The sequence below is a fragment of the Phalaenopsis equestris genome, unplaced genomic scaffold, assembly GCF_001263595.1.
Source record: "Phalaenopsis equestris unplaced genomic scaffold, ASM126359v1 Scaffold000002, whole genome shotgun sequence".
In the NCBI taxonomy this organism is placed as follows: domain Eukaryota; kingdom Viridiplantae; phylum Streptophyta; class Magnoliopsida; order Asparagales; family Orchidaceae; genus Phalaenopsis; species Phalaenopsis equestris.
Window position 1 is genome coordinate 10,981,528 of NW_018164444.1, and position 12,474 is coordinate 10,994,001.

General features: G+C 34.9%; 1 protein-coding gene across 1 annotated transcript; it reads left to right on the forward strand.

Moving 5' to 3' along the window:
• The first annotated feature begins 4,421 nt into the window (after positions 1 to 4,421).
• Positions 4,422 to 11,907, forward strand: LOC110033120. The gene is made up of 2 exons (XM_020736995.1): positions 4,422 to 5,051; positions 11,737 to 11,907. The coding sequence occupies exon 1, from the start codon at positions 4,437 to 4,439 to the stop codon at positions 5,049 to 5,051; it is 615 nt and encodes a 204-aa protein (XP_020592654.1). The 5' UTR covers positions 4,422 to 4,436; the 3' UTR covers positions 11,737 to 11,907.
• The last annotated feature ends 567 nt before the right edge of the window (positions 11,908 to 12,474 follow it).

Below are 12,474 nucleotides of genomic sequence, written 5' to 3' on the forward strand. Positions count from 1 at the left end.
GTTAAAATATATTGAGTTTTACAACTAAAGTGAAGATTACATCCAAGATTCTGGGAGGTCAAAGCCCTTGAAAATTGGGTGCAAATAAATATGGAAATAAAATTATCGGGCGTAGAATTGGAGATTTTAGAGTTACTGACTAAAATCCTTGATTCAGTCCCATCATTTGGGTGCTGAAGTGTAGATGTTAGCCCTGAGGCGAGGGAAATGTGGGAGATTTGAATGTGGGAGATTTGAAGTGAGAGTCGGTTCCTCACAGCTTAACCGCAGACTCAGTAAACAAGCGTAGGATTAGTCAATGTTCTTTATGCCTGAACCAATGGGTAAAGAATATGTATGCTCCTATTTGGAATAGCATAATTTGACAGATTCACTTTATCCATTCACTATAATTTCTTGACAAGGAGAATGATGATTTATTATATATTGAATATGACATTAAAAACTTTCTTAGTATACTTAGTAATTTAAGAGTTATTAAAATTATATATTTATTTCAGTTGTCTATTAGTGACAGATAAGCAATTTGAATTCCATTGTTGTGATTAAGTATTGCTTTTCTAAAAATCTTAGTTCGTAGTTCTAATATTACTCCATGTGGGATCGATATCTAAGACTCCCTCCATTAGAGCCCTATATTACTTAAACGATACGTATACTTGCGTTGATAAGTATGATTTTACCATTATTGAATATTATATATATACATCTTTATCGAATCTATAACCGTTGTTAAGTTTTTTGTGTCATTGCAGAGGATTAAATCTTCTAGCAGTAGTATTAAATACTTGTATTTTTAAGCATATATAAAGTCGATGTCACTGCATTCAACAACACAAAGACTACCTCGATGAATGGTATTTGGTGAATATTTTAGTGTCTTACGATGTCAGAATTAAGTGATCATAGTCTTGTTGGATTTGCCTCACCAAGAGACTTAGTTTGATAATAGGCTTGTGAGACTTGCAAACTAACATTTCAAATATGTAATGAAAACTTACAAAAGTTATTTATTAGCTTGATCTAGGCTTGTTTTTACTTAGAATGGACCAATTTTTGGATTGTTTAGGCCTGTCTCATTGAATTGATCAATTTAACTGTAAGTTTGCGGAGATTGAAATTCAACATGATTTTTATTTAAAATTTAAATATTATTGATTTAAAAAAAAATTTATGATTCGTTTCATATCGCGATATTTATGTCATATGATAAATTTGGATGCTTTTTCTTGCCTTTTAGATATTCATTTTTCCAAGTATAGTATCTATTTGGTTTATATTATTGCAATATTTCTCATTTTATTTATGTAGTTTGTTTTATTAATCTTTGGTATGCATAATATTGATACTATTTGTAATTTATATAATATTTTTTATAATTTCTACAAGTATACTAGTTTGAGAATTAATAAAGATAAGGTTATTATTTGTTTTACCAAGTCTATTGATTTGGATCTTCATAATTATTTATGTGAGATTAGCTGTTTCATATTGAAACATTTACCTTGGTATTACATAGGTTTGTCTATTAAATCTTCTAAATTGTCTGCTTCTGATTGTTATAAGTTGTTAAATAAATTACAAATTTAGTTTGTTGGTTGGAAGCTTCACAAGTTTTCTTTAGCTTGTAGATATAAGTTATTGAAACAAACTATCTTGAGTTATATTTACTATTGGTTTCGTGTTATTAATTTTTCTAAAAGTTTGAGGAAAAAAAATTCTTCAATATTTCATAATCTTCTTTAAAGTAATGGCTCTTCTTCTAAGCTTCACACTACTTCTTGGCTTAATACTTCTAAACCTAAGAAAATCTAAAATTATTTAGAGGTTTTTTAAAGTTCCTTTTATTTTAGCTAGTTGGTGCATTAATCATTATGGTTCTATATGGTTTAAGCCTAGTAGTAGCTCTACCTCTTTTTGGAATGATCTGGTTCAAGTGCTTTTAGAATTAGACGTTGTTTGATATTTCAAATTACTTCCCAAAGTTCACTTTTTTTTTTATTTTGACCCTTGGTTCAATGGAAGTTCTCTTTTTGAGAAATTTGGTAATAAGATTTATAGTTGCTTTAATATTCCTACTTTTTCTAAAGTAGGTGATGTAATTCTTATTAATAATTAGAATTTTTCTTCCTCTTGTGTTATTTCAAAGGCTTGTATGAGATATATTCTGAAGATTCCTTTTAAATTTAATTCTATTAATTGTCTTTGGAAAAGACATGATAAGTTTGCTCATAAATTCATTTATAATCTTATCATTGATAACTCTTATTTAATAAATTGGTACAAGTATGTTTGATTTAAAAGTTTCTCCCTTAAATTTGCTATCATTGCTTGGAAATTTTAGTTTATGGTATGAAAACTTGTGATAACTTGACTGTTAAATATATAATTATAAATCAGTGTTGTGTTTTATATTTGCATCATAATGAATCACACAATCTTCTATGCTTTTAATATTACTTTTCACATTCCTTATTAAAAGTATTTATTCCTTATGGGAAATCATGTCTTTTAAGTGGTAACATGTTATATATTCTTTCTCAGGTGGATTCTATTGATTGTAGTATTATTCAAAGATTTTAATTATTAGCAACCCATGTTACTTCATATTACAACTGACAGGAGAATAAAGATAGAATTTTCAATAATTCATTCTTTTTTATGGATGTCTTGGTTTTAAATTTCATGAGATGATTAAGTGAAAAAGTAGATGATGGAAGTTCAAAGTCAATGTTCATGTTTTGATTAAATATCATTATTTGTTTTTTTTTTCTTTTTCTGCTTCAGATTTTATTTCTACTGTTTTGTTATGATTTTTTGTTTTTCTTCCTTTGATTTTTTTTTACCTAGTTGATTTTTTGTTTTTTCACGATATCACATATTCTTGTTGCTCAATTGGGTGGTTTCCACTTAGTGGCATGCTTTATTGACAAGTTTGTTTATTCCTTGATGTTTTATTTTTGTTGAGTTTGGTTAGAGTGGTAATAATCTCTACCCCTTATTATAATTTAACCAGATCTGATAATACTTATATGTTCTTAGTTTGAGAGGAAATTATAATTTATGGTAGATGTCTCTTGTTGTTGATTGTGGTTGTTAGTTGCTAATAATGTCTATCTAGTTGGTATTGAAGTTATGGTAGTGTATCTTTATTATTTTGATGTTGTTTCGTTCTTTTGTCTTTTAGAATGTTTACTGTTGATAAGTTGGGTGATTTCTCTTTGATGGTAGACTTTATTGATAAGGTTTTGTATTCCTTAATTTAAACATTTGCTGAGTTGATTAGAAGTGTGACCATCTCTATTCATTACTATAATCCATCCAGATCTAAAAATATTTTATCTATTTTTAATCTTGGAGGGAATTATAATATCTTCTTGTAGGCAAGTTCTGAGCTCAGGTTTGCTGGCCAATCATTTTCTACTTATTTATATTGGTTTTTACCTCTTGCTTTTATGTATTCATTCCTAGTTTAGTTAGTTTATTTTTTTTATTGTTGTATTCTCGCTTGTTTGTATTCTTTGAAGGCTTAGAAAATGATTATTGATCTTTGAAGGCTTAGAGTTGATTTACTTGTTGCTATTAATTCTGGATATCTTTTGTTGTTCATAATAGTTGTTCGTTGTTGATGAAGCCCTTATAGTTGGTGTTGAAGTTACTGACATTGTTGCTTTACTATTTTTGGAGGTTAATATAATGAAGCCGAAAGTAAGAGTTTTTCATCCTTATTTGTTAAATATCATATCAGATTTTAATTTGTACAATTTTAACATTTATTTTTTCCCATACACACCAAGTTACAACGCGATTTAAATAAACATTTTTAAATAGTATATAGTTCTTGACCCATGCTAGTGAGTCAAGCTGACTCGTGAGTTTATTCGAGCTCGGCTCAATAAGTGGCTTGTGAACTAAGTTCGATTGTCTAACAAGCCAAGCTCAAGCTAGTCCCATTTCAACTCTTTAGTTTGTGAGTCTGTTCATTTTAAAAAATATTAATATTATATATATTTAAAATATGTTAATTTTGAAAGCTTTATTTTTATGGTATTAAAATTATTAGAAAGAATAATATTTTATATTTTATATTAAATATTTTCATATCATTTTTTTCTAATTATTCAATCTATTTTGCTATTTTATTATAACATTATCTTAAATTAAAAATTTTTTTCTCTTTTTCATAATAAAAAAGTTGGTTCATGAGCCGGCCTAAACTCACAAACTAGAGATCAAGATAAAATTAATAAAGATCAAACTCAAATTGAGTGTGGCCACTCATGTGCCATTAGACGGTCCAGATTAAATCCCACCGAAATCAATTTACTTCATTTTTACCCCTGCGCTGGATTATTATCAGCCGTCCAATCCAAATAAAAAATATCGACGGCCACAATTTCAAGAAGGAACTGAGCGGACTCCTCATCACAGTCGTTATGCGCAGGCAAAGGCGGGTGAGCATCTTCCCCGTCCACAATAAATGTTTTGCCGCTCCCCCCTCCATTTCTCTCTCCCCTTTCTCCTACATTCCCAGATCTCCGAGCTCACTCGCAAGATCAGATGAAACCCTAACCCAGCATAGATCGAATCAAAGCAACAAAGGTACAAATCTCGAGATGGCGTGGTATAGCGGCGGATTGAAGGGCTACTGGAAGCGGAGGCCATATCAGCGGATGGACTTCGAAGGAGGCACCGGCGGCAGGAGATTGAGAAGGAGCAAAAAGGTTGTCCTCGGGGGCGGCAAGAGGCAGCGAATCTGGCGCATTAAAGTATCGCCAAGGCTCCGATTCCTGCGGGTTCTGTCACCCAAGCGGCTTATCGCAGGGATCCGAGACGCGTATGTTCGTATGATGCTCGCGTTCGCAAGCTCCGGCGCGATCGCTGGATATGGGGGCGATGGGTTTGGGGGATTCAATGCGCCGCCGGTGAAGGAGTACGACGAACGGATGATAATCGAGATCTACAAGTCGCTCATGACCGAGGGCAAACTTATTGCTGCTTCAGGTGTTGGGGGTGTCGTACCCTCAAGCAAGCTTGTCGTGCGGCGTTAGGTCTGATCTGTCTCTCTATTCTTCTTAGTCTTTCTGCTTACTGTGTTGTTTACATTCATGGCTGAAAAATAAAAAAAAAATGGAACCCTTCTAGTTTTGTTCTGTTTGCGTTTAACCATTGAAGAATGGAAGATGACTGGAACCCTGTTGCTCTGTTTCACGCAGCCAGTGTTTCCTTTTCTATAATTTAATTAACGCGAAATGATATGAATTGCTAAAACCAATGACGTTGCAATGAAACTCACGATAGGCCGTCGTACTATTAATAAATAGATTCTAGCGGTTGGGTAACTTCGGTGTACCTGCTGTAAAAACACATTGTTTTTTTTTTTTTTTTGGTCATTTTAAATTTTGTTTGGATCAGTATAAATTATTTATCTGAAATTATTAACTGCAGGATTTAACCTGAATTCTGCGTTTAATGGAAAAAATCAACTATATTTTTCGATAAATTGTTCAAACACAATTTTTAAATAAAGAGATGGTGTGTTCAAATACCGTTGCAGCGGATAAGCTGTCCCAAACTAATTAAGGGTCTGTTTGGGGCAGCTTATAAGTGCGGCGGTTCGCAAGTTTCATCATCTTGTCCGAAACTGCGTTTGAGTTTTTACGATTTTTACACTAAGCACAGGCCACGGGTCGACCCCTGCCGCGGGCCGCATTTTAAGATAAGCAGCTTATCCTGAAGTGCACAAACTAGCCCAAACAGATCCTAAGTGAGAGTAATAATTCTTTTCAATATTTGTAAGCTCATGCACTTCAGATGAGACCCATAAAAGTTGTGAAATAAAGGGAACGCGAAGCAGATAATATTAAATAAATTTGGTATAACATAATATTTGTTGATGTGGCCTTATCACAACAGATTTTGTGATGGTGTGGATTACAGACTAACCTCCTCTAGAGCTGTGATTTTATATCAAAAGATTTTTAACCACTTCAAAAATTAATTTGAGTTTTGATTTGGATTGAGACTCGTCAAAATAAATGAGTTTTGCAAAGCTAAAATTTTAGATTGAATATTTTTTAGCTGATTTTAACATGACACCAGCCACATTAAAATCAGCTTGTTAACAACCTAAGCAAAGTTAAAACTGTGGATTTAGCGAGTTCAGCTCGAAGATCTTTAATTGCTTGAAAATTTACTAGATTTTTTGCTCGGATCAAGATTGAATCTAAATATAAGAGCCAAGATACGAGCCAAATTTTTATTAAATTTTTTTAGCCGATTTTGAGCTCAAAATTGGATCGTCAACATGCCTAACTAAGTTAAGAGTGGTCGGTCACATACAACTTCTTTTCTCAATCACCACTAGGGCTGTCAAAAAAGCTCGTTGTTCGCGAACAGCTCGTGTTCGGCTCGTTCGTTGAGTATACGAGTCGAACACGAACAAATTTTTAAAGCTCGAATTATAAACGAGCCGAAAATGAACAGCTCTTTGTTCGCTCATGTTCGGCTCGTTTTAGCTCGAAATAAAAAAATATATATATAATTTTTTTATATAACAATATATTACATATATTATTTAGATAATAATATATTATATATTTTTATGCCTATGTTTAAATCATAACACCTCATATGACAATGTGATTAGTGTCTTCTTTTGTTTATATTTGATCCAGGTTCGAATCCCACACTTTATATCTATTTTTCTCAATTTAATTTTAATGAGCCAATTTCGAACCGAACACGAGCCGAACACGAACGCTAATATTTAAATCGAGTCGAACACGAACACACTGTCACGACCCTATTTCGAACACGAGCCGATTTCAAACACGAGCTATTTCGAACGAGCCGAACACGAGCCAAGCCGGAGCTCGCACCAGCCCGGAGCTCGGCTCGTTTACAACCCTAATCACCACCGGTACCCTGCATACGATATTTGATAGCTAGTGTTTGTTGGTTAAACAGGTTTATCAACCTGATAACCCAAATTCAATAAAAGAAACCCACCCGAAAATACAACTTCTCGTTGTTCGTGAACAGCTCGTGTTTGGCTCGTCTACCAAGTAACACAAACAAATATTTGTTCGCTCATGTTCAACTCGTTCTAATTTGAAACAAAGAATTATTTATATTATTTATTAAATAATATATTATATATATTTATGTTTAAATTTAAATCATAATGACTCATGTGGCCATTTTAACTCTTTTTCTTCTATTGCAGAGAGATAATGCACGCCCTATATTTATTTTTTTAATAAACTTTAATGAGTCAATTTTGAGCAGAGCATAGGCTGAATATAAAAATGAATATTTAAATCGAGCCTAACAAGAGCACATTGTTCATGAACCGACTCGAGCCGATTTCAAACACGAATAATTTCAAACTAGCCAAACTTGAGCTCACTCATTTTCAGCGCTAATAGAAGGAATTTGGTAACAGGGACCTAGCAATAGGAACTCAGCGGAAGTAACTCGACAGCTGGATATTAAGGGATTGGATGTCAGGATATGTTGGGCCTGCTGGAATCTGCTTTAAACCATAGAAACCTCTTATTGGTTCATACAAATGGGAGCAGAAGTTGTTGATTTTAGAAATACATTCAGAAGCAATAAGTATGATTGCTCGTAGCGTGGGGGCAAGACCACGCTACGAAAAGTCGTCGCACTGAGCTAATTTTGTTCGTCGATGTTGAGGAAGAAAAGGATGGACCTGAGTGTAGTTCCCAACTCCCTAACTAGACGGAAGCGGTTCAAAAAGGCGGTGATGCTAGTTGCAGCTGTGAGTGCAAAGTGTGAAAGAGTGCAGGTACATCAAAAGAAATCAGGAAGCAGCAGCTGTTTATTAGGTTATATATTCACGGTAGTAGAGTAATGTATTATCATCTTAGTTTTGCACGAGAATTTAACACACTCAGATAAAATAAAACAACCAATAATGACACTATAAGTTTTTATATTGAAAACTCTCAAAGAGAAAAAACCACAAGGTCTGAGCAAGATGATAAATTCACAATAAGTTAATGATTACAAATACCACTTGTCTCTGAGACGAAAAATGGTTATTAGGCTTTCTAAGTTACAGCGTTAACTGGAGACTTCTGGACGATGGTGATCAACGGTGATTGGTGGTGATTAACAGTTGTCAGTGATCAACGATGGTCAGTGGCGATGGATGGCGACAGTAGTGTTCGATAGCGATCGACAGTGGTTGACGGCGATCCGCGGCGGTTGACGGGGGAACTCAGCGGAAGTAACTCGACAGCTGGATATTAAGGGATTGGATGTCAGGATATGTTGGGCCTGCTGGAATCTGCTTTAAACCATAGAAACCTCTTATTGGTTCATACAAATGGGAGCAGAAGTTGTTGATTTTAGAAATACATTCAGAAGCAATAAGTATGATTGCTCGTAGCGTGGGGGCAAGACCACGCTACGAAAAGTCGTCGCACTGAGCTGATTTTGTTCGTCGATGTTGAGGAAGAAAAGGATGGACCTGAGTGTAGTTCCCAACTCCCTAACTAGACGGAAGCGGTTCAAAAAGGCGGTGATGCTAGTTGCAGCTGTGAGTGCAAAGTGTGAAAGAGGGCAGGTACATCAAAAGAAATCAGGAAGCAGCAGCTGTTCATTAGGTTATATATTCACGGTAGTAGAGTAATGTATTATCATCTTAGTTTTGCACGAGAATTCAACACACTCAGATAAAATAAAACAACCAATAATGACACTATAAGTTTTTATATTGAAAACTCTCAAAGAGAAAAAACCACAAGGTCTGAGCAAGATGATAAATTCACAATAAGTTAATGATTACAAAGACCACTTGTCTCTGAGACGAAAAATGGTTATTAGGCTTTCTAAGTTACAGCGTTAACTGGAGACTTCTGGACGATGGTGATCAACGGTGATTGGTGGTGATTAACAGTTGTCAGTGATCAACGATGGTCAGTGGCGATGGATGGCGACAGTAGTGTTCGATAGCGATCGACAGTGGTTGACGGCGATCCGCGGCGGTTGACGGGGTTAGTGGCGATGGATGATGACAGTAGTGTTCGATGGCGATCGACAGTGGTTGACAGCGATCCGCGACGGTTGACGGGAATCGACGGCAGGCAGCGATGGTCGACGATGGCCGACGACGATTGACGGTGACAGGGGTGGTGCTGAAATTCTACTCCTTCTCAAAGTTTTTAGCTTTCTCTCAAGCCCATAACACCCTCTCATGAGAGGGGTGAGACTATTTATAGGTTATGGGAGCAATTAATGCATAAATATGAACAACTTTGATCAAATAGTCCGGAGAGTTTTCTTCAATCAGACGGTGTTTTATGGACATTTGAGTGCCCGAACGATGTCAAAATTGTGCAATGTTAGACTCATTGGATTCAACTTGTGGAGACGCTTGATTCGATTATAGGTTTGCTAGATTCGACATTCGTTTAATCTTCTAAATATGTCTGGAAAACTTTCAACTGTGGTTTAATGACTTGACATGATTTTGATTTGACTTGTAATGGACTAATTTTGGTCTGTGGTTTAATGACTTGACATGATTTTGATTTGACTTGTAATGGACTAATTTTGGTAACATTGGGTTCTTCTTGTCAAGTCTGTCAATTTAACTGTAAGTCTGTTGAAATCAGACTTATGGATAAGTTTTTTCTCGAGATTTGAATATTTCTTGCTCAAAAAACCTCCTCGAGATCTATGTCGTGCCTTGAGATTCATGCTAAATGATGGAGATTTATTAGAGATGTGTCAATATATAACATCTCCTTGCTCAAGCCGCAAACCCTTTGGTATTTATAACACATGAGTAAGCTGAGGGGCCAATTTCGACGGTTATGCTACCCTCAACCATAAAAGGGAAGGAGCCCTGCATAGTAATATTGACGTCTATCATGTGCTCCATCTGATTGTGTAATTTAACGCCGCCGCATTTCGTGTCACCTTGCTCGCATGGGAGCTAGGAAAAAAATTAGCACAATGGAGGGGAAAGTGAGGTTTACTTGAATAGTACGATAACATTACTTTCATCATACCATAACATTACTCTATTGTTTGGCATGGAGCCATAACGTTGCCTGTCAACGTTGTGAGACCAAGTTGAGAAGCTTGTTGGCTAAGATTGTTTTTCAAGCAACATGTCCTTAAGTTCAAGTGCCACGATCGTGATCCCAACACCATCACCCTTAATACCCTTGTTGACTAAGAGTAGTAATGTTTTTCAAGCAACATGTCCTTAAGTTCAAGCCCCACGATCGTGATCCCAACACCATCACCCTTAATACCTAGAGTATGTTTTATTACCGAAAGCCACAAATTTAATGCTAACACCATAGGCTTACGTCGTTTCCCACGTATGCCTAGTGCCACAAAGATATTCTTAGTTCCATGTTCATAGGGTTCATAGGCCCTAAGCCTATTTAGCCATGAACCACAACTCTATTGACAAAGCGACAACAATGTGCTCTCTATATCTAGTGCCTTGATGTCAAGATCTATCTTAGATTTTTATCTCTCGAGACACGCAACAATACACCTTGCTTGTTGTAGTGCACTGACTTTGGGTTTACAAGTCATCTAGTTGTTTGGCTATGACGAATAAGGTTAAACTCCTATCCCTTATAGGTTGAGGACATAGGGATTTCCACCTTAGACAACTACTTTTACCCTTAATGGAGGTGATAACCTTTGCTAGCTAACTAGCTCGTTAGTCATGTCTTCCTTTGGCAAAACAAAACCATATTTTATGTGTTAAAAAGGACTTTATCGCTGCGGTGGTGTCTTTTGGCACTGCGGTGCCAACACCTTTTCATCCAAAACTCATATGTCTGCTTGTTTCATGACTCATTTGTTGCATTAGTGCTTTGCCTATTTTTATCTTGTTTACTTGTGCATTTGTCCTGCATTTTTTATTTTGTGTATGTTTTTTGCTATTTCCATAATATCAACTTTTGGTGTCTATGATTTAAGGCTCGCCTTGAAGCACCAAATTTTATATAGCATGTGTTATGCTCGTATGCATGACTTGCTTTTCTAGTTGAGTTCATTATGCCACATATTGGACGAGTCTTATGAGTCATCAGTCTTAATGGTGGGATCCGTAGTAAACCCTACAATTGACCTATGATATTGATGGGATAACGAGTATCGCCTAACAAATTATCCAAACAAGTGATATGAATTATCGTAGTATTATCAAATCTTATAGAATTGTTCCAAGCATATAAGTGAAATAAAATTTATCACCGATTTGACAAGTATTATTCTGCTTAAGTACTGAAAATGGAGATAGCCTTAGAGACATCATCAAGATCCTATAAGGACACGCTTAGTCCGTGCACCACATGACCTTCACTTAGGTGATGAATAAACAACACCTTATAGATGCTTCTTTAGATTTAGGGTTTGGGTGTGGCAAGAATTTTTATATGCAAAGTCATAGTGTCTTGTGCTAGTGTTTTGGCCATTACATTTTAGCTTATTGCTTTTGGGTGTTTATTGAGTTTAAGGTATACACACTTGTATCTATGGAGTGATTTTATTGTAGGGAGTTATGTCCAAAATAAAGGAGCATAATTTATATGTTTACCTAATGCATATTTGTAGGTGATGCTTAGTTCTACTCAAGTCATATTTATTTATTTATATGCTTCATGATATATACATATGTTAACATTAATTTTACAGATTGAGTCTTTTTTTGACTTTTTTTTATATATCTTCTAGATTTTTTGAAGGGTCTATACTATAAAGAGTATACGAGTATGTGTCCTCGAGGAGCTTGGAGTATGAAACTGTGTGGCAAGAATCAAGAGAAGTTTGTGCATACCTCATACATTAATTCCATATTGCTTTTGTTGTATAGACTTAGGATCTGGTGTGTATATACAATAACTGACCATAATTTCCTCTTTTTTGGTATATATTATCGACCTAGTAGCATCCGACCTTTTATTATATTTATTATTTTTCTATGCTTAATTTATATTGCACAATGTGTCGTATTTACTTTTTTTTACGTCTTGTTTTGTGTGGAATTACAATTGCACTTAGGCTCTTAGGATTAAATCTTAAGTTTAAAAAAAATCTAATTTTAAAGATTTATCCTAATAAAATTTTGGTTTAAAATAATTAATTTTAAAATGAGCATTTTACTTACCTATATGGTCCTCCGGGTCAATTTTAAAATGGATTTGTATCATATCAGCATCACTCATGTCAAATATAATTGGGCCTTCACACATTAAGGTTTTAGATAATTTGCACTTATTTTTCGTGGTCAGTGGAGAATTATTCTTATTTATTCTGCTTGACTAATCAAATAAGACTTTTCAGTTGAGTGGTTGATTAGCATGATCTGAGTGCCAAAGATTTTCTTATCCAAGACAGGGATAATTCTTTTATGGGGTGGTTTAGTTCTATGAACTAGATTGTTATTTTCATTTTCACTAATGTAGGTTTCCT

What these genes read in the sequence shown, in the direction of transcription:
- LOC110033120 (XM_020736995.1), top strand. Translation starts at nt 4,437, where the DNA reads ATGCGCAGGCAAAGGCGGGTGAGCATCTTCCCCGTCCACAATAAATGT.